Raw genomic sequence first — 24,210 nt, forward strand, 5'->3', positions numbered from 1 at the left:
CTTGCTGTTGCTCAACCTTTTTTCAGTGCAATTTTCCAGTGTTTTCTTTCTAAATGAATTATGATGCCTTAAATAACTCACTTGGAGGGCACATTTTGGGGGAATGTTTAATGCACTGTATTATCGTAAATGAGTTGTGAGAAATGTATCTACTTTTTTTTTTTCAGTTTAATGATTGGTAAGGGGGGGGGGGGGTGCGTAACGTTTTTTTCCTGTGCAAATTAAAAAAAAAAAAAAAAAAAAAAAATTATTTTTGTCCTATTTATTTTTGAGTGATTGGGAGAATGTGCATTATTAAATTCAGAGTAGAAATAGGCTGCTGCCTGTTTAAACACACATTCTAGTATGATTACGCTGTTGCATATTGGAGGGGGGAGGGGGGAGGGGGGGGGTGTATGAACCTGGATCGGGGTTACTCTGGTACCATGGTTTTTTTTTGGTTTTTTTTTTTTTTTTTTTTTTTTTTTTGGGGGGGGGGGGGGGGGGGGGAGGAGGTGGGGGGGGGGTTGGTTATGTTTAAAGGTTTAAGGTTCATGAAGCCAGTATGCATGCAGACTATTGGCCTACTGAACAGCCCGGGTATGACAAACCCTGTGAGGTTGAGGTGTTCAACATAGACAGATACAGTCTTGCTCAAAGCCAGTGTATCTGAATATTGCATGAGATTATAATGAAGTGCTTGGTGTTAGTGACACCCTTGCCAAACTAGATGCTTACTTTTATAAAGATGCAATTATATGTTCTGGCAAAATCCATAGCTGGCCCTGTGTAATTAAACATGCAGCAATACAGCTACAACTGGACTGGATCCAATACTTCTGCTTCTTTAATACATATACTTTTTTTTTTATTTATTTTTAATTAACAATATAAAACAAACGTGATACAGAGTGTTTTTCATTGTGTTAATTAGACAATTTCTCTAACAATCTCAACGCATTTAAAAACTGATGGTGGTGCAGCTTCACGGACATTCATTCCAAAAATAGCTGCCTTCAATTTCAAACCTTAAAGACCAATAGTAATAGGGCTACTGAGAAAATGGTGGCGAATAAACTGTATCGTTTGGTTCCAGATTTTGTTGAACTAGCCATAAAATACTTCAATATTTATAAAGCCTGGCAGTGGTATTGCTACCTTTGTTTGTGGTCCTTCTAAGCGAGCAATAACGTTGCGAACAAGCAGATAAATCTATGAAGTTAATAAAAATTATAATTAGCATTGAATTATTTCGTATAGAAAGATGAACAGCTAAAGTTCTGGTTAAATATGCCATTATAGCTGACCTACAAAAAAAAAAAAGCAAGTTACAACTACATTATTAGTATGCTCAGTATCTCTGAACAGATCATTAATATATGCTGTAATTCAGCCTTGTGTAAATTAGAAACACGAAGAATGAGTATTTTCCCAAACCACATTTTACACAGCAACCCACACCCAAAACTACGGTGTTAACCCCGGCAAATGTTTCCATAGAAACAACAGGCACACCCAACTGGCGAGGCTAAAATGGGGATTTTGATTGGCTCTTAAACTGGTATTGTACGCTTGCCCCTCCCTTTACAGTTTCTTGTGGTTACAAGAGCTGCCAGACGAGGTTACTATCGGTCAAAAACTCCCCTCGTAAGTTCAACAGGCACAACAGCTTACAGCGTCTGATCTAACAGAACCAATCTGAGAGAGACCAAGTACTTGTCTGATTCACATTTGGCCAATCAGAAAGGGTCGTTGCGTATTTTAATGAATGATGTGAATTCTGCTATGTGAGTTGGCATGTTCCTAGGTGCTGGTATGACAGGCGTATTATTTCTCATAAGACATCTGCGTTTTAAACCGCACTTGTCAACGAGATTGCAGTAGAAATATAGCCACGAAGTATGTCCGGGTTTATTTATTTTATTAGCGTTATATTATATTAGCTTTGTGACATGCATGCTGGCTTAAAAGCTATTCAAAACGTTCCATGTACATATCAGCTTCAAAATATAACTAATATTCGGCATCACAAAACCTATTCTTTATCTGTTTCAACAGTTCGTTTCCTGTAACTAAACCCTTTGTAGTTTGTAGGAACTGCCTTACAATTGTTACTAAAGCCACAAAATGCAATAGTACGCTTTTTTTCAGATATTTCCCCATTGTCTGCAATATGAAGTTGTTTGTACTTATTATGCACAACCTGTTATTAGATTGCAATCCCTTTTGGCTGTTGGGTTTGTTTATGTTCTCCAAAGGCATAGCTGAAACCTGACTGCTATTCTTTTAGACAGATAGTCATGTTCCTGATGCAACTGGCATACAGTTATACATGATGTCTTGAAACTTATAGCTACCAAGGAAAAGAAAAAGAGGGCAGGCTGTTTTTATTCATTGGTAACATTTCTATAGAGATTATTTTTTTTTATCATAGGTTTAGGTTTAAAAGTGTGCTTCTTAATATACAGTACAAATAAATATTTGTTAACTATAAGAATAGGAGAACAACACAATTCAATTCGAAAGAGGAATGTTCAAAGTTTTATTCTTGTTTAAAACTGATGTAACACATACTGTAGTCTCCATCATTCCAGCTCAAGTGGGTGCCTTCATTTGAGGTGGTGTAATAGAGAGAAGGATTGCATGAATCCATGTAAATGCTGAGTGTATGCCTCTTCATGTACTGTGCAGTTAGAAGCTTGCAGCACTGCACGTTGTGTGGGCACCTATAGTGTCAATGTTTCGACATGTCTCGCAAAACTTCAGTATTATGGTGCATTATAATGCCCGACCACTTTTAAGCAGGTAAATAGAAAAACAATGCGCTCAAAGAATTATATTTTCTTCTACGGTCCTTGGCCGTGACATCTCAATTCAGCCTATCCAAGTAACCATAGGTATTGTGATAATAGCATCTTCCAGATATTATTTCAATTCCCATTTAAATAATTTGTTATCTTATACAAACTTTTTACTTATGCCCTCAAAAGGTAGTCTGGCTTCAAAACGATAAAATTAAACACTGGTCATTTTTTAAATAAAATTTCATTTTTTAAATTTTTTGTTACATACTAATGTTATAAATTCAACACAATCAACGCAATATATGCTACTGTTTCAAAGCAGGAACTGTTAAACTAAACTTCACGACTCAGATCTCTCCTCACGATTACCCCAGACCACTCGTGAACCCAGGATGGATGCCATTTACAAACTACTTAACTAACGAAGGTGTCTGGGAACACATCAGATTTGACAAGTTGCTCTTATGATGGTCTTACGATGTTCGTTTGGCTCAAGTTGCTTTTGGGAAACGGCCTCCTTGGCTGTTTTGTTTGCCTTATTTGTGCCAGCTGGCCAGGCACGTAACTCATGTCCTGAATAAAAGACATCTGATGTTCGTTTGGCAAAACATTCTAGTGAAATCTACAAAATGTCATAAACTGAGTAAGCAGCATTGTGCCATATGTTCCGTGCTTGCAGTGTTGCAAAATGTTAATCCGGTCACCAGAACCAGTGGTGGAATGAAAGTGCATTCCAGTAAACTAATCCACACACTAGTATACTAGTCGCACGAAGTGCTGGGTTCCATCTGTCACATTGCATGGGCAACGTCATAACCTCCCTTCGCACCTTGATTTTAAACTGAGCACCCCATGCCAATCAGGCTAGTAGTTTAGTCCACTGTGCCAGCAAGCTCCCAATAGGCACCTTTGGGGGCAAAACATAATCATCAGAATTCATAAAAAGCTAAAGGTCTGTATTTAGATTCACAGTATTCAATTCTGTTTTGTGCAGACTGGAGACAGTTCAACAAAGTGAGGTACCAGTTACTTCTAATATGTTCCATTCATTTGTTTCATGCAGTGTTTTTTTTTAAAAATAACACACACACACACACACACACACACACACACACACACATGGAAAGTAGGTCAATGTATCAGATTCTTTACATTCTCACATTTCAGATCTTTCCTTTTTTTTGTTGTGCCAGTTTACTTCTCAAAGTTCTTCTTATCTTAGTCAGGCTAGAATAATACCCTGCTTATTATGTAAGTTTCTATTGGTTACATTTCTTGTCATGAGTTATGGATCTTGATAGTTTTTTTGTACAACACAGGCAGATGACTTTAAAGAGCAAACATATTGAGAGAAATGATGCAGTTTTTTTTTTAGTTCTAATGTTTACACTGCTTATTATAAATATTGTAGTATTAAAGTTACATCTGTAAAGGGATTTTGGACAGAAACATTAAAATAAATCCCAACTACATTATGTAAAACGATATATATATATATATATATATATATATATATATATATATATATATATATATATGTGTGTGTGTGTGTGTGTGTGTGTGTGTAGCCATAGAATAAAATAATTATTTTGTTTACATGCAGTGGTAGTACAGTATGTAGGTATGAATGCATGTATGTATTAATTATTTTATATACTGATGTTACAGCCCAACGTTTTAATAAAATTAAAGAAACTATATATTATTTTTTAAGAAATGGATAGATAGCAAGAAGCATTAAAGTTAGGAATCTGAAAATTGTACTATGGTTGTCATATCAAACCCAGTTTATTACAAAAACAGAAAACTGGCAAGTTTCTTGCACCATCTAGTGGAGTTCTTGAGATTTACAGAACCATGACATCTTTTCTATGTGCATCCTCAATGGCTATGCAGTACATGTGTTAAAAAATAAAATCTTTACATAAGGGTTGATAGTTGTTGGTTTTCATAAGCTTGGTAAACATGATTTCCATTACACGAGAGTAGATGTTAAAACTTCATGCTGATTTGAACTCGGCTCTCGCCAAGACAAGCACGAGCTGAGACGTAGCTTTACAGTAAACTAATGTGATCCATCTGCAGCTCCATCTCTGATGATGTAGATATCCTTCTGCCTGGTGTTTTGGTTGAAGTGTAATGCTGGCTCCAGGGATCAGCTTATTTTGCCTCCCCAGCGCATCAGCACACACAACAGCTGCGATGCTGGCTCCGGGGATCAACCCAGTGTGGTCTCCCCAGAGCACCAGCATGACAACCATTTGGATTGAACTAAGTAGAGTCCATCTCTGGGGTCTTCAAGTGGGCATCTTCTATCCCCTGTGGTTTGTTGACTAGCCCATGACTCCTCAAAAGGGCTCGAAAGTGATTCTGGTTTCCCAACATCACCCCCCTCCGTCCACCATTCAACTCAGCCCAGCTTACTTACCCATACATCATTGTTGCTTTCTTTCTATTGTGCTTGAGATCCCCAGACAGAATCTTGTCATTTCAACCACAGCCAGTTACTGCTCCTTTCTGCTGCTTTGGATAAGTTCTTCACTGTGCAATGAAACTCTTGGCCATTGAACTCTATATCTCTGAGAAACCGGGTTGTAGAGTGTGCCACAAATCCTCGACAAACCACCTCTCCAGCCTCGCTCTTCCGCTTCAGCAGTTAGTTGAGCATACTGAAGTTTCTTCCTCTCATATGCCTCATCCTCAGCATCCTCCCATGGCACTGTTAACTCTATCAGATGACAAGACGTGCTGATGGTACTTAGGTTCTGTGGTGATGGGAGAACATCATATGTTGATCTGATGAGGAAACTGATCCTGCTCTGTTCCATTGTCCATAGATCCTGTCAGCTGATCTTGCATTGTTCCACACTTTCCCATCTCATCCATTCTCCCTGCTTGGCCTGGGAAATGGCCTTTTCCTCTCCTCCTGCTTTTGCATCTCATTAACTACCAGCTTCCTCTGTTGAGTTCAGGTTGCCTTGTGCAGGATGAGCTGAACTGAGACCAAGACCCCCTCTTCCATGCTGAACTTGTCAATTCGAAGACAAGCCTTTGCATCTTCCGTGGCTTTCATTGCTGCCCACTTTCTTCTAGTTTTCAACACAGATGCTGCCTCCCTTACAAATTTGTCACATGAATCTATTAATGTCATTTCCAGTCAGACCTTGGCACACTTAAACTCCTTGGTTAGAGCAGAGACTGGTAGCTGCAGTATTTCTTTACCATAAAGTCCCACTCTGCCGATGAAGTGTGGAAATCCCAACCATTTTCTGACTTATGAACTGATTAAAGCTTCCAGCTTCTCAACTGTTGTCAAAGAAACCTCGTACACAGTCAGTGGCCACAGCAGTCTTGGAAGTAGTCCAAACTGAAAGCACCAGAGTTTCAGTTTGCCTGGTAAAGAGCTGCAGTCTATGCTCTTCAACCCTTCCACTGCTTGTTGTCTAACTTCTCCCACACAAACTGTGTCCTTTAGATCCCCGTCGTACCATTTCCCAAGACTTTTCACTGGCTTCTCAGACACTGTTGGTATTGCCTCTCCATTAATGTAGAACCTTTTATCTACTACCTTACCTTTAATTATACAGATGCTCCTTGATTTAGTGGGCTTGAATTGCATTTGTGCCCGTTCGATGTTATTGGTTAATTTGCTCAATAATCGATTAGTGCAGGCTACTGTTGTAGTCATTGTTGTCATGTCATCCATGTATGCTTGAATTAGTGGTAGCTGCATTCCAGAAGCCAAATGGTCTCCTCCCACTACCCATTTTGATGCCCTAATAATTACTTCCATTGCCATGGTAAAAGCCAGTGGAGAAATGGTGCATCCTGCCATTATTCCAACTTTTAGGCATTGCCACGTAGTGCTGAATTCTGAAATTGAAAAACAAAAATGCAAATCTCCAAAGTAGGCTTTCACTAAATTTGTTATTATCATCGGTACACTGAAAAATCTAATTTTGCCCAAAGAAGTTCATGTGGTACTGAACGATATGCATTAGCCAAATCCAGGAGTGTCACATGAAGCTCCTTCCTCTCCTTTTTAGCTGATTGAATTTGTTGCCAGATTACGCTGATGTGTTCTAAGCTTCCTGGAATGCCCACTTTTTGTACTGATGTGTCAATGAAGCAGTTCTTTAATAGGTAGGTTGACAATAATGTTGAAGAAAATCTTGCCTTCTACGTTTACTAGAAGTACAAAAGTACCTCAAAAAAAAATTTTAACCGCAGATGTGCTGTATTTAATTTTTTATATTTATATTGGATCTGGTGTGGGGCTTATTCCCCTGGTATACCTTTGGTCCATTAATTACTCTGGAAGGCTGTTCTTACCTTATTATTTTTATTCAACCTGGAAATAATCAGCAGCTCCGAATCTTGTGATCTAAGAGTGCGATTAGGAGCATATGTGCTCAATAGTTCCTGTAAGTAACTGGGTGCTAATCCATTCAGGGGATTATAAGTTAAAAGCAAAATATTTAAATCAATTCTCAAGCATAGGGAGCCAGTTCAAAGAGGCCAAAACAGGGGTAATGTGTTCACCCACCTAAATGCAAGGAATAGACTACCAGGATATAAAAATGTACAACACTACATTCTTGTTGTAAAAATGTACAACATTCTGTCTTATTAAATCAGACCCCCTTTGTTGGGACAAATAGACTGCTAGGATGGGACAAGGCCTCTTATGTCTTAAACTAGCTTGAGCCTTAACTTCCAAATTCTGTTTGAATTATTATCCCTGTTTAATATCTAATGATTATTTGTATATTCCCCATATAAGTTAACAGACAATAATGCAGTTGTTAAGGTGCCCCACGTAGAGAATGAGATGATCTAGGGCAGTGCACATTAGCTCCAAATTCAAGTCACACTTGGTCCTTTTTACAGATATCACACATTTATATTGCTGATCCCTTTATTTTAACTGGGTGTTTTTTGTACATGTAAAATGTTTTGGTAAGATTGATCTTACTACAATGTACAGAATCATAACAAAAATGTAATAAAAAAAATAGAAAAACTGGTATCTATCCCAGTTTGGGTTTGTATGTTACTGACCAAATTAACTTGACCTCAACGTCAACTTTGGGCTTCTAGAATATGAAATACTTAATCCGTCCACTAGGAGGCAATAGCACATACAGTATGTATTTTGCATGGTTCTCGTTTGGGTCTATTAAAAGCAAACGTGTCAGGTTCACTGCTACATGTACTACATATTGTTAAAGCAATAAAATACCATTTTATGTAAATAACCTACTTTTTGTTTGTATTGTTTGCATAACATAATGCAAAAAAAAAAATTAAAAACATGATTTGCTTAAAAAAAAAAAAAAAAAAAAAAAAAAGGGGGGGGGGGGGGGGGTTCTAATATCCTTAAACTAACATATGCCATTTGGCATAGGGTACTAAATGACATGTCTTTCATGTAATGTGGACTGGCCACTGCTAAAGCACTTATCTTTGATCTTTCAATCCAAAAAGGGATGTTTCAGGAGCACTTCCTGTATGGTACACTATGAATGAAAGACAATACCTTGGCACTTGTCATTCAGTGTTAGAGGTGAAGTTAGATTCAATCTAGTAAGAAATCGCAATAAGGAAAATAAATATACCCACTGGGTGTCAAAAGGTGTTTTATTGTGTCTTTTCTTGAATAAAAACTAATTTTGGAGAATCTGGATTTTCATGCATTATGTAACTCTACATTTCTAGTAGAACTTAGACCCCCAGCTCAAAAACATTTTAACAGGCAGTCAAATAAGGGGCAGAAAACAAGGTTACCTTCTAAACGTGCTATCCCTTATTACAATAAAAGGATTTCAGAAGGGGAGGGGGTTCTCAGTTACAAACGTGGAACTTATTATGCAACTGAATTGATGGACTTTGTCAGTGTTGTTGGTGAACTATCATGTTAACCTCCCAAAATAGTCAACCACCTTAACGTGTGGCTTTTTTTTGACCGACAGATGGGGCTCTCTGAAGGGGGATCAATATGCAGCATCGAAGATTATACAGGGTACTCAAATTTTCTTTCTAGACCAGAGAAACCATTAGACTTCACCGCATGCTGCTCTCCAGATCGCAAATCCTAGACGTCATTCATGCTTTAATGTTTTACAATATTTACAGGACGTCATTTTACTGTCTTCCGGTCCATGAAATCATCTCTTCCAAACTGCTGCACTAACCAATGGTTAAAGTGAGGGTCGGCAGTGGGAGCAACACACCAGCTAGAAAATCGTTACGAGATCGAGCCCCTTTAGTTTAATGGCACAAGGGGGTACCCCCGGTTCCGTTCTGACTTTTGTTATAACAGCCCATTAACTTAACTTTCAAACAACCCTCCTTGATGTTACTCCTCGTAAGATATTATATGCAAAAAAAAAAAAAAAAAAAAAAAAAACAAAACAAACAAACAAGAAAATCTGTTCAGTTTAAATAGCCATTGTGTGGGATATTCTTAAACTCTATTACTTAAATAAAACAGGGTTAACAGATCACTACTGAATCTTCCCAAACGGGCCACCTCTGGAGCAGTGGAATCCACTATCATATGTATAGCAAAAAACAGAAGACTTGATTTCTTTAAAGCATTCTAAAGCAACAGCCTAGTGGATTAGAGGGAGTTGATCATACTATTGTAGTTGCTTGAAATTGCTCAAGCTGTCCAAGAGCAGTCCTGCTGTGAGACCAGGGGAACTTTTCCCAAAGCAACTTTAATCTAATCAGCATTGCCAACCTGTCCTAACTGCAACAAACTGCATTGTTTCTCAAACATCATCGTAACCCCAATCGCTCGTGAACAACTACCTGAATTCGAGAGTGAGCTGGCATTAGGAATGGGGCGGTATAAAATTTGCACTGTATGATAACTGTTAAAATAAATACCGTGGTAACTTTAATATCACGGTATAGAGTACATCATGCAAGTTATACAATAAATGCTTAAAAATGAAGAATGACTAATGTAAATCACTTAAATTACTGTAATTCACAAAAATAAAACCAACAAAACACACTTCCTTTCATGGAATGATTTAAACATTTGGTATTTAGTATTTTACTATGCCAAATAACTTGGTACATTTCTTTTTTATAAAGACAATCAGAATTATAGTAAAAAAAAAAAAAAAAAAAAAAAAAAAAAAAAAGAAATAGTTGTACACTCCCAATGGTATACTACAACAGTATTATCTATGATTTGCTCAAAATGACGTGGTGCTGTAGTTTGGTAAAACATGTTAACGTATAAACGTATTTAAATACTGAAACGGGTTATTGGATTTATAGCTACACGTCACGACATTACACAGCATCCAATGATTATTACACATGTAGAGTTTGTAAAAAAAAAAACATTTCTTCACGACATTACACAGCATCCAATGATTATTACACATGTAGAGTCTGTAAAAAAAAAAGATTTCTTCACTTACCAAAGAAAATTGGAAGACTGTTATAACTTGTTTAAACAAAACTACGTTGATAGTAAGTAGGCTAATCTATCATTATACAATGAAGCCGTGAACAGCCTTGCAACGCTATATTAAATAAATAAATCAATTATTTAAAAAAACAAACAAACAAACAAAAAAAACATAATGTACTAAATCCGTGATAAATGATGTATAATTTTACAATAAAGTTATTGTTAATCAATTACATTAAACTGATTGTTGATAATACAGACAAATGTAAATACAGCACGTTGAAATGTGCTATGCTGCAAGGTTTGACATTTCTCTAAAAGCTGCGCGTGACGTCAGAAAGACAGTAGCCAAGAACAGCGGGCGCAGCAAGCTCCGGGTAACGTGTATTCTGTCTTTGACATGTTTCCTTCAAAACCATTATCATACAGTATCAGTTCACAAAAAATGTCTTCCTAAGACACTTTTCTAAGGCTGCAAGTAGGGTATACCATCGCTTGATTCAGAAGAAGCGTGTTTGTAGTTGGAAAATGCATTAACCTTTGTATAAAGGAATTACGATAATTCCGGTGTAGAATAAAAGGAACGGTACGGTAATTAATACCGTAATGCACCTAAACCGCTGTAAATCAAAAAACCGGTATACTGACCCATCTGGCATAATCTTAACGTGTTAGTGGAGGTTGCAATGCACCGTGGGAACCTTAAAACATAATTTAGCAAAGGCTGCTATTCGGATTATTGTTGATTTGAATCGTTAGCAACACCACACACACCCTACCTAGTCTGCTCGCTGCAATAAACGTTCGCTTAAGCGAAATCAATTTCGCTTAAATCATTTCTTGCGAACCTCTGCCTCGTGGCCAACCAGTGTTTGGAGCTTTTACATTCAATGCAATTTCTGCCCACTTCTTTATTGTTTGAAAAGGCAACTGTCTCCCAGCACATTTCCCAGTAACAAAACACTTTAGTTCATTACGCATCAATGTCCTTATTATAACTCCATTATACGGTAGCCTAAATCATTCAATTACCTTTTCACGTTTTAACATTTCAATACGTTGTGACTGTTTGCAGTTATTAAACACACACACACACACACACACACACACACACACACACACACACACACACACACACAACACACACACACACGGTTAACATATTAGCAATACTTGTGAGGACTTCTCATTGACTCTCACTATATTTTTATTTACTATTTCTAACTCCAGTCAGACAAAACTCCACACTGGGTGAAAGTCGACAACAAACTAAATATTTGTCACTTTTTTTTTTTGTTTGTTTGTTTGTTTAGTTTTTTTTTTTTTTTTTAAAGGCATTTTTAGAAGAAATGTTTTTACACAAAATGTTTCGCACCCCTGCGAGTGGTGTTGCAGCAAAAAAGTCCGAACTCATATGATAAAAACACCCCCTGTTTTTTTCAATCCCCCCCCCACCCCCCCCCCCCCCCACCCCCCCCCCCCCCCCCCCCCCCCCCCCCCCCACACACACACACAAATCATTCAATTTCTCACTGTATAAGAAGAGAAATCTGAAATCATTCCATCTCAGCAATCGATATCATTAACATTGGCCCCGATTACACGACCTCTTAAGCTGACACAAGGATAACAGTCAGCCAGCTGAAGATGACTATTCTTGTGTAGGCTAAATCCTAATTAGCACACAACAAGATGCGGAGACCTTAGAGAGAAAAGAGAGGATTTACTCCTTTAAGGGTCAGACGAAGGTTTTTAAAGCTTCAGATAAATCATTCGGGAAGGCTCGTACAGCTTAGTTTTTGCTTGTTCTGGATAGCATTAGCCGTTTGTTATTCATCTTACAAACAAAAAGAGCATACATATTTTGTGACTGTGGTCCCGTAAATCTGTTTTAAGCACCTGAACAGAGATTCTGGTTATTAATTATATTGATGATGTAAACGGATCATAATGAGATTATTATTATTATTATTATTATTATTATTTATTATTATTATTATTATATTAATAAAATTATATTATTAAATAACTAGAATAAATTGTATAAACATATTTGTTTATGTACACTTGAACCGGATATCCTGATTATGACTAATACTGCACTTTGCTAAAGAAACCTGATTTAAATTGCAGTGTGCTATTTTTTTCAGGGCAATGGAGAGTGTTACAATCAGTTAGTCACGTTATTACAATGCAGAAAGGAAACGACCGGAACATTTACAATTCTCTTGATCGATATTTTAAAAGCGTAACATTGATATGTAAAATTAATAGCTTTATTTTTACTGTTTTCATTCCAGCTTGACAACACATAAGATTTTAAAAACAGTGAATTAATTTCTTATAACATATGGATTTATGAAAAATAATAAGTAGAGTATTTTGTTATATCTATATATATATATATGATAATATATATATATATATATATATATATAGATATATAACACACACACACACACACACACTATATTACGTTTTGAGCCCCCTACCTCAGTATTGTGATAGTAATACGAAATGTGTGGACGTATGGACTGTTTTCTTCAAGGCACACACACACACACACACACACACACACACACACAAACATAAAGTATTAATCCGTATGGGTAGTGATGTAATATTAATTATATAATATCTGTGTAAAACAAATCCGAGTAGGCACAATATTTATGTTTCACGGTCTGGGCTTTGTATTGAATAGAAATGTCATGATTTAAAATGTGTAAATGTACCCAGGCTATAATATTGTACATTTGCACAATTAACTTTATTTATCAAGATTCTTATAAAGTAAATATAACATTGTCGATTATAAAGAATATCTTTGTTCATCATCATTTAAATCGAAATATTGTAAATATTAAATTGCTTATCAAGTTGTGCTAATGTTTTGACTGCTAATGGTTTAATTCGATATTTTGTGTTCATTGAAGGCATGCTGCTTCATACATATACTATACATGTTTAAAACTGGTTGCATGGATTATTAAATGAATTTAGCTGCCCATTTTGTTACAACATTGCAAAAGTAGAATTTGTAATAATCAATTCAGTCTGCAACAAGTATATTTTGTTAACGGGCATTATAACGCAAAGTATAGTTCTACTTTTTATGAAGACGCTATATTGGTCTTGCTAAATACCATTCGATGTGTTTTACAGGGTAACTTATTTTCGTGTTACACGAATTCCATTATCTCCACTTGATCCACAAAGAAACATTTTGGAATGGAGGTTTGTAGAAATTAAATCTACTTTCTTAATAATCTCTTATCACATGCCATGTTCGCTCCAGCACTACATGTGAACGTCTTTCAAACCCGGGGGTAAATTTTTACTTTAAAACCAGCCAGGTCTAGGGGAGATCAGTGATCCTATTTCAATTTCTTATTAGTTTACTTGGGGTGTTAGATGCTGGCATGCAATAGCTCTTCTCTCTGGGTTCAGCGTGTTTGTCTTCAGGGGGCCTGGGTGCCCTTTTGATCATTTCAATCTCTCTTTCGTATTTTATTCCTGATTGGTCGAAAGAGTCCGAAGGGAAAAATCTTTAATTAAGAAGATTATCTCTTCCTGGGATGATAGGAGCTCCATTTCAGAACCCCCCTCGCTCTCACAGGAGACCATCAATCTTGGAAGCAAGATTTCTTGGCATATCACTCTGCAATAACACCAGCACGAATGCGTTTTTGTTGTTGTCTATAAAACACTGAGAAAGTCGTTTTATAAGAAAGATGATGCTTTCTCTGGAATCGTGTTATTCATTATTTCTATTGGTGGCCCACCTGCAATCATGTTGTACCTGGTAAGTTTGGGAGGTTCTTACCCTGTAAAGTGTATTTCGTTTTACCCGGCTGGCATTTCCTAAAGTATACATTATTGAATGGGAAATTGGGAAATTGGTCCTGAAATATTTTGTGGAAAAACTTGTATTCTTCTTGACGCTTGTTGGATGTAATTTCAAAAGTTTAGGTTATTTCTTCTACCTTTGTATTTGTTATATTATAAAATGGTCATATTTTAAGTTTTACCGATGTGTTTTTACGTCATTTTTTTTTTTTTCAAAAAATGTTTAGATTTATTTTTTTATTTGTTTGTTTGTTTTTCAATCTGCTTTACCAATTAGCAAGTGTTGGCTGAATGCGTGTCATTTTCTTAAATTGTCAATACTTGTATTTTAATAAATATGTCCGTTAAAAAATAGTTTTATAATGATACTTTTTAATAATTTACGTTATGTCATTATATCAACTGTGGTATTGGTTTACACGATAATCACCAAAAAGCCAAAAATCCTCGGACCACTAAAAACAATTCCAATTTATTTGAGAATATCTTCTTGTTAGATAGCTGTACAATAAACCTAAAATTAACACCAAACCAATTGCATTGAAACTTTACGTTTTTCTGAGAGGAATAGTTTGAGCATAACTTTTTTTGGTTTGCTTGTTTGTTTTAACGAATAGGAATAATCAACTTCTTATATAGGTTACAGTTAAACATAAGATCACCAGTTCTGTATGATAAAATGTATTTAATGTATTTATATTTTATTTAAAGACATATCTGAATCCTCTTATTCATTTAAATATTCTAATACATTGAGATATTGCAGCCTATTACTACAGTAAAAGCTAACAGTTTAAATAACGTGAAGTATTGTTTGTTTATTGTATGATTTAAACTTTTATTAAACAGTTTTAGCTGTAACATATTTATTGACCGGGTATGGGTCTTTAAAACATGGAGATTCACACCGTTGTGTTGCAAAATGCTACATTTGAATCTTATTACAGATTGAAATTTGATTATTATATATGAAAGTTATTTATTTAAACGTCAACAAGTTTATACTTACATATTCAGTAATTTTGCAAATTACCATTCGAGTTTGTTTGCGTATAATTTCACAGCTTTAATAGAAATATTTAAAATGGTTAACAGTATTTTATAGTGGTCAATAATTCGGTGGCCAAGGTGTAATCTTAATGAATATCGCCTACCAGTTCTCAAACCACTATATGCTGCAGTTCTGGGGGGGGTTATATTGTTGTTATTCTTTCATCCAGTTTCTATCAATTGTTTAAGCAATAGCAATATTTTCAAACTAAATCGTTTTACATTCCAATTTGCTAGATTTGTATTGGACATTTGATCTGGGTCTAATGAGTTTTCAAAGAAAAAACTTAACAGTCAATCACAGATTTCAAACAGTGTGTGAAGGGCGTTTTATTTCTGTGATTTGACGGTGTGCCCTCCCTGTCTCTTCCAGGTCAGTGAATAATTTTCTGATGACTGGCCCAAAGGTAAGACCGTTTTTGTTTCTATTGTTTTTTTTTAACACTAACATTTTAAAAATATTTTTAAGGCCAAAAAGTCACTACCTTTATTTACAACACGGAATTTACATTCAATGACAATCTTCTGTGTTTTTTTTTTTTTTTTTTTTTTTTTTGTTTTTTGCAATGACTGTAAATTCAGGGGGATTGCGATGCTCAGACTGAACTGATCTGACTTTTGGTGGTTTCGAAGACAGAATAATGTGCCTCACACCCGGCTTAGGGTGGAATGAACCTCCCACTCAGGGCAAGGCACTCCAGATAATTCCATTCCCCTTGATAAGACTGCTTTGGTGGGCCAGTATTACCAATAGATGAGAGGGGAAGTCTGTCTTATGGCTGTGTTTGGGGTTCGAAGAGATGCACACTAGAAGAGAAAAATGGAGAATGGGTTATGAAATTCTTTTAAAAATGTACTTCCTTAGAACTTTTAATCAAAACCCTCTCTATAGTTTTTCATGCTTGACAAATGCTGTCACACAGTTGTTCAAACAAGTTAATCCTTTTTAATATTAATGACATGCTAACAATAATGTTTTACAATGCATTTGAAATCATTTTCTTTAAAATGCTTTCAAAATGGTATGCTGCACTACATTTCAATCTCAATAGATCAGTATGTGAATTTTACGTTTATATGGGATAGGAACTCTTTATGTGGAAGTAACATCAATGGGTGTGCTGGTGTTCTTGAGAGAGCTCCTTAGCAATAAACATTAACAAATCAGTCACCAAGTTCCTGGGGAGGGAAGGTAGTTGAGAGAACTGGAAACGTTCTCACTTGGTCCGCTTACAGCTCCAAGAACTTTTACAAGGCCTGGCTATTTAAGAAGGTGTAGATCATGTAGGTCCCGAAGACAACAAGCAATGAGCTAAATCTTCTGCTATCCTTTGAAGTCTGCCATTTTCCACCACCTGAAGTACTGATTAGGTTTTAGTATTCTGCTGATGACATGTGATATGGTTTTAATGTAGATAAATGGTGCTTGATTCCGAAGGAGTAGAGATGATCATGCAAGCCAACATTACACCACATGCATTTACACTAGTGTCAGGCAGGACAGAGATGGCATACAACCTTAGGAATGTATTCCATCTTCTGTTTTGTGTGTTTAAATATCAATCAATGACCATTCCCCTCAAGCTGCCAGCATTGTTTTATGCATTGTTTCTATATTGGGCTGTGACAACAATATTTACCTCCCCCCCCCCCCCCCCACCCCCACCCACCCCACCCCCAACACTTTGTGCTGACCCTCACTCAGGACGTCAGTTGTATTGAACTGTGCCAGTTTGTGTGCTGGTTCACTAAGGGTTGAGACCATCGGACTCACAGGTGCTAGAACTGAGGCTAAATCTAAATGTTACAACTGTATTTCTGAATCTGAATAACCATACACTACAGTAACGTTATCTATATCCCAGAAGTAAGAACAGTAACCCTAACTGTGGTGTAATTGATTTGCAGGCCTATCTGATCTACTCCAGCAGCGTGGCTGCAGGTGCACAAAGCGGTATTGAGGAGTGCAAATATCAGTTTGCTTGGGACCGCTGGAACTGTCCAGAGAGGGCGCTGCAGCTCTCCACACACAGCGGACTCAGAAGTGGTAAGAATTGACTTTTCTTTTTTAAACTGAACCATAGACTGGGGCTATTTCTATATATCTCCATATGCCTCTGTTAAATCTTTGCTTTTTAACCCTGATATGACTAGCTAGAAAGAAAATATTTAGGTCACTTTGTAGATTGATTGACCCATATTAGCTTCACTGCAGCATCCATCTTCCAGTATCTGTGACTATTCTCATTCTTGACTTATCGCTGTAGTTGCAGTGGGGGGCTACAAATGTTCAGACTATTCTGAAACCCATTATCATGCACCTTTCCTAACCTTTACCAACATAATCTGCCAACGAGTTCCAGGTCACAGCTGAGTTGATTGAAAGTTCTTCCAAATTACATAAATGTATTTACAGTTCTAGCTAGCTAGCTAGATATTCAAACTAGGGGAGCACATATTTCACATTATGAATTTAAATAATTGTGGTAATGACCACAATGTGATTTGAAAATTTTTTTTTTTATTTGTTGATTATATCCATTGTTTTTTTTAATCAGGCTTAAGGCTAATTGTAGTCGTAGTACTTCAAACAGTACACATGATGCATATAATCATGCAATTCAATCTGGTAAATCAGGCATACTGTATTTATAAGTAGATACAAGCATTAAGTGACTAATTGCATTGTCAATGTGGACTAACATTTGATCAGAACCAAAAGGTTGCTCCCCTATACAGATTGTGAGTTGATAAGGTGTGATTCTCTTTGTTATGAAAAGCCTGCCACTTAAAGGATCATTAAATGAGTGAAGCTGAAGTCTCAGTTACAGCCACTGATTCAGGAATTAAATTTAAGATAAATTGTTTAATCCAATTGGGATCAACATCTTAGTCGCTTCTTGGGCCATTATGTGCTCATAATTACAAGGCATTTCCTAGACAATTACAGCTACCTCTCAAATAATGGAAAGAATGGATACATTAGGGATGATTTAAAGATAAAAGGAGAAAGGGAAGAATATTTTTTGAGATTAAGGTTTTATTCAAAGGGACACATTTCCATTCATACTGCATACTTGAAATGCCAACAAGAGATGGGCGAATTATCCAGAGTCCCAGATAGTGTGACTCTGAAACTCTAAAAGAGGACCTGCCTGGGTTTCTCTACACTCTCACCCGTCTGTCACTTTTTCTAAATCGTATTATGTTAGGACACCACAGGGATTTATATATACACACACAGCGGACTATTAAAGCTATTAAAGCAAACCCAACTATCTCAGTAAATTCAGCAGTGTACACATAGCTACACAGATTTAATCTGTCACATAAAAGCTTTTTATTAACTGAACAACTGGAGTTAGTAAATTAGTATGGTAGTAGCCTATTTATCTTGCTTGCAATTAATGAATACTGTGTAATATGCTTGCTTAACTGAATTGTTGTTTTTTTTTTTTTTTTTTTTTTTAGCAAACAGAGAGACAGCATTTGTTCACGCTATCAGCTCTGCTGGTGTCATGTACACTCTGACCAGGAACTGTAGTTTAGGAGATTTTGATAACTGTGGCTGTGACGAAACTAGAAATGGGCAACTTGGTATGTAAAACCATTTTCCTGCTATTCCACTTTTAGAAATTCCCTATTTAGCTTAGAAATTAACAACATTGCTGTACTGAACTCAGCTAAAGGGCTGAATAAGTGTTCTAGTGCCACAATGCTTATGAATCCTGACCAAATTGTATTTATAAGTATGTGGTCATCAATATATTTCCTAATGTGCCTTTGCTTTGGTCTCCGCAGGAGGGCAGGGCTGGCTTTGGGGTGGCTGCAGTGATAACGTTGGCTTTGGTGAAGCCATCTCTAAGCAATTTGTTGACGCCTTGGAGACTGGACAAGATGCAAGGGCAGCCATGAACCTCCACAATAATGAAGCAGGCAGAAAGGTACATGGATGCTTAGTTTGCATTAAAAAAAAAAAAAAAAAAAAAAAAAAGTAGGATTGGGGCTGGGGTGGGGGGGGGGGAGGGGTGTACCAGTAACACTTATTTAAATAGTATTTTCCTAGAATGCATTATAAAAGTGTATGTTCTAATTGTAAATGCTATTTTGGTCTAGTGGGCTGCTGGATACAATACAAGCTCATATACTCAAGAAATCCAGTACAGACCACACAAATTCATTAACCCACCAATAGGGCCCCTAAGAGAATGACAAACAGATTTTTTAAAATATGTTTTAGAAAACACTCTCTGCCACCCAGTCATCCTATTCACTCCCTCATTGGTAAGGTGCCACTCAGACCCTTAACACTGTGTGCGCTGTAGCAAACTGAATCCAGATTTGAATGTCTTTTATATCAACGATTTCAACCACAGATTCGTGGGACCAATGGTACAAGTGTTAAGAAGACCAGGAGTGTTTAGTTTAGTTTTATTCTTGCTCTAGATATCTTACATTTTGGTCTTTGTGACACTTGGGAAACCCATGGTGATCACTGCTATGCTGTTTAAGTACTCTTTTTCAGTGCCAGTACTCATTCCGTATGTTTTGTTTGATTCATATGGCACCTGGAGCATCATTGTAACAGAATATGAACCAAAGAAACCCTTTTTCACTTCCTATTGAAAGGAACTTCTATTTGGTCTTCTCATAGCAGCAAGAAGAAAACATAGCGACAATAGCCATGCTAAATAAATTCTCCTTTTTTCACAAGCAGAACAATCTTTCTCAATGTGAACCCTTTCCCCCTCTTAGAAAGTGCTGCAACAAAAAGAGACGACCCTTTTGAAATAACAGATGTTTGCTTCTGGCAAAGTCAAAGATTCAAATAGACCTTGTTGAACCCCAGTTCCTTTTTATTTAATTAAATGCATTATCCCTTTTTGGAGCATATGGATGGAACAATGTACCATGTGGTAGAAGACTGCATTCCACTGACACCCAGATATTTACTGCACAAGTGCAGTACTTAATAGCTTCTTTGATTTAAACGGTTTAAAAAAAAAAAAAAAAAAAAAAAAACTTTGCTTCATGCATGAACGTACAGTACTTATTTGGTGACAAAAAATATAGTTTGGTCATTAGACTTGTTTGTCTAGTAATAAAAAAGAAAAAAAAAACATATTATTATAACTGTTCAAATTCCCACCAGAAGATACTAATAGTCTGTACTGTACATTGTCCATGCATTTCATTTAATTACATGGCACATTGATAAATACATTCATAAAAACTAGACCTTTGTGTACAGGAACTCTATTAAATATCCACACACCCTTCTCTCAACAGGCAGTGAAAGGCACCATGAAAAGGACATGTAAATGCCATGGGGTATCCGGTAGCTGCACCACACAGACCTGCTGGCTGCAGCTGTCAGAATTCAGAGAAGTTGGCAACTACCTGAAGGAGAAGTATCACAGAGCCCTCAAAGTGGACCTCCTCAAGGGAGCAGGCAACAGTGCAGCCAGCCGAGGGGCCATCGCAGAGACCTTCAGCACCATCTCCAAGAAGGTGCTTGTTCACCTGGAGGACTCCCCCGACTACTGCCTGGAGAACAAGACGCTGGGCCTGCAGGGCACTGAGGGCCGTGAGTGTGTCAAGAAGGGCAAGAACCTGAGCAAGTGGGAGAAGCGGAGCTGCAAGAGGCTCTGTGGGGAGTGCGGGCTGGCTGTGGAGGAAAGGAAGGCAGACATGGTTTCTAGCTGCAACTGCAAGTTCCACTGGTGCTGCGCGGTTAAGTGCGAGCAGTGCCGGAAAACCGTAACCAAGTACTTCTGCGTGAAGAAGGAGAGGAGGGGCACAAACGAAAGCACCGGCAGGCAGAAGAAACCCCCCCCCCCCCCCCCCACCCCCCCCCCCCCCCCCCCCCCCCCCCCCCCCCCCCCCCCCCCCCCCCCCCCCCCCCCCCCCCCCCCCCCCCCCCCCCCCCCCCACCCCCCCCCCCCCCCCCCCCCCAAAAACAAACAAACAACAAAAAATGGCCTCCTTTACAGCCTGGATATTTAACACATTCTCTCATAAACTGTTGCAAAAGAAAGATCGTGCCTTGGAAATGCCAGCAAACACCTGCTTTGAAGAGTTGACATATTCTGTAATTGGATCTCCACTGTAGGTGATCAACAGCAAAGTGGTGTACAATAAATGCAGTACTGTATATCAGGAACTCCAAAAAGAAGCAGACTTACAATTCCAGTTACAATTTCATATGTAACGTTAACAACATTATTGGTGAAAAGACCACATTTGATTTAAAATGTGTAATTTAGAAAATACCGATTTTCCAATAGGCAGTTACCCCTCTGAAGTAATTATTGTTCAAATATAGTGACACTTCACTTGCATTTAGTGTAAGGTCATTGATTTGCAAACAAAGAGGACAGTATGACTTTATATAGTTTTTTGTTTTTGTTTGTAGGAATAATAAGAGCTGTTTGTTAAACATAATGTTTCTGAAAATTAAGCACTGGAATATAAAACCATTAAGTTACAGAAGGAGGACTGACATCCATAACATTGGAGGCATTAAAGAGAACAGACAATCACATGATTCTGAACAAGTTTAAACACTTATGTGGAATTGTTGCAATTTCCAGGCAAAAAAAATAAATAAAAATGAACATTTACAGAGATTTAAAATTCCTACTAAAAATGCTTTGCTTCAATTTTTAAAAACATATTTTTAAGCCACATCCATATCATACTTTTGTAAAGATTCCTATTGTGTTGCTAATCTGGGAATTTCTTGTCACATGGGTATATCAAGATGTCCTGAAAGTACTTGCTGGTTTCAGATTACCATTTGAACTAAATGAAATGTAACAGGGTAGCAAATGGTCTTATCTATCCTATACTATCCTTGAAAATTGGGTTCAATCTTGCTGGAGTATTTAATTGTATATAAAACGAAGCACTTTGTACATTGTTAATTTATTGCACAGTTATAAGGATTAAGTGCTTATTTTTTTTGTTTATTATTTCAGAATTTGTTTTTTTATTATATGTTTTTGTCTAGTTAACTGTATACTGTAAAACTGTAAAAAAAAAATGGTTTAACATTAAATATGCATCTGTACATTGATGTGTTTCTAAATAGTGTTTGTGTTGATTGTATACTTTTTAAATGTTTTTCATCTATTGGGAAGCTATTTGACTGAATGGCAGCCTTTTATTTCTTCTTTACACCACGTCTGACTGTGTGGGGATGTGCAATTGCTATATATATATATATAATATATATATATATATATATATATATATATATATATATATATATATATATATACACGGCCAATAAATATTACTATATATATATAATGCTATATGCTATAACAACATGGTTTATAATTCAAAACATTTCTTATTGTAGAATATAAGTTGACAATATTTATTATAAAGCCATATACGTATTAATAGTAATATTAGGGAAAATGTTGAAGTCTTTAGCAGTATCTTCATATGTTGCACCATAAATACATTTAAACAACATATAAAACAATATAAAAACAAACAAGACACAACACCATCTTTTCAGTTCATATACAGGCTGTAAAAAAGTTTAATGTGCTTTTTCAACATTGAAATTTAAAATGCTGCAATAGCCACAATATTGTTTGCTTAAGCATCCATGAATAAAAATGCAGCTTCTCTAAATGTCTGATTTAAGGATTTCAATGAGAGTCCCTCTGCCCATTTATAATGTAACTTTAATCAAGCAACTACACAATAATGAGTTTGGTTTAAATAGACTAATTCTGCGCTTCATGAATGAAGTAGCTCTTTACAAGATCAAAGCTATTGAGCTGGACTCAATTAACACAGTAGCCTGTTGTCTGAAAGAGCAGTTTGTTGTTTTTCTTGAAATAATCTGTAGTTGTGGCAACAAGAAAAAGGACACTAGTGACATCTGACTCTGCTCCAGTGCTTCCTATCGTCTCTTTACACAGAAATGCAGTGTGCCTGTTGACTATTTAATCAGTATAAGAAAAAAAAGAAAAAAAAAAAAGAATCTGGCACTGACAGGCTTTCTGAGTCTGTACCATGGGTGCTCAAATCATTCAAATTCAAATTAATTTCTGATAGACCTATGCACAGTTAAATAGCAAAGTTAACAATATTGAATTGTACAACTAAAACCTTTGACATAATGAAACAGCAATACGATAAAGACGTACTGCAGTTGTTTTGTGGTGAATACATTCATTAGTGTGAAAATGTGTTTTACTGTTGTAAAGTGGAGAGATCCACATATAAAATATTTAAGAGGATCCTTTAAAAAAAGAATTACCAGAAAAACCTTGTTCATACATTTTATTATTTTAGAAACAACAGGGTCTATTTGACTGATCTAAACAGTAGTGTACCGCCACAGATTAGAAAAATAAAAATCTCTCTAAACATGCTTGTTTTACTTACCTTTAAAGAGAAAAAACACAAATAGACTCTCACATGCTGTAATAGATTTGGTAGTATTGAATCAGGATTTGTTTGCTTTTTTACCAGACCATCAGATCCTTTTGTGGCACAGCTAAGGCAAACAGCAGAGGTTATTCAACAAGGAGCTCTAATTATTTGTTATGATTGTCCCAAAGCTACCACATCTCATAGCTCCCAGTTTCCAGTAGGTGATTCTTTTCAGACACAGGGGGTCTAAACCAGATTTTGGTTGCAGCTTTGGCAAAAATGAGAGTGCTTACAAATGACATAATTTGGACGAAAGGGCCTTTGGGTCTAAATTGAGACTTCAAGTAATAAAACTTTTGACACTAGAGGTTTGTCTGAAAATAATGTGTGTGTGCCACAAACAAACATATTGTATTATTTGATTGATTCTATAGAGGGCTACAAAAATGTACACTTGAGGTGTGTGGAGGGAAAATAAACATTTAATCATAACCAAAACCAACAAATCAGCTTTATCATTGGATGTTTCCTCTAAGAATGTTTTCTCTTTGGAACAGCAACCAAAAACAGGTTCAACAATGTATGTTTTTAAAATGTAATGATGGTTTTCAATACCAATATAAAATACAATGATACACATACTTTGTCAAAAGTGTTCAAATTTTATATTGATAATCATTATATATATATATA

General features: G+C 36.5%; 1 protein-coding gene across 1 annotated transcript; it reads left to right on the forward strand.

Moving 5' to 3' along the window:
• Positions 1–13,952: 13,952 nt before the first annotated feature.
• Positions 13,953–20,949, forward strand: LOC121325887 (protein Wnt-8b; the record flags this gene model as incomplete). The annotated part of the gene is made up of 6 exons (XM_041268965.1): positions 13,953–14,023; positions 15,491–15,524; positions 17,026–17,164; positions 18,589–18,714; positions 18,919–19,061; positions 20,407–20,949. Coding segments are annotated over exons 1-6 (1,056 nt in total), but the record flags the coding sequence as incomplete, so codon positions are not given.
• Positions 20,950–24,210: the final 3,261 nt, after the last annotated feature.

This window comes from Polyodon spathula, chromosome 13 (assembly GCF_017654505.1).
Source record: "Polyodon spathula isolate WHYD16114869_AA chromosome 13, ASM1765450v1, whole genome shotgun sequence".
Classification (NCBI taxonomy): domain Eukaryota; kingdom Metazoa; phylum Chordata; class Actinopteri; order Acipenseriformes; family Polyodontidae; genus Polyodon; species Polyodon spathula.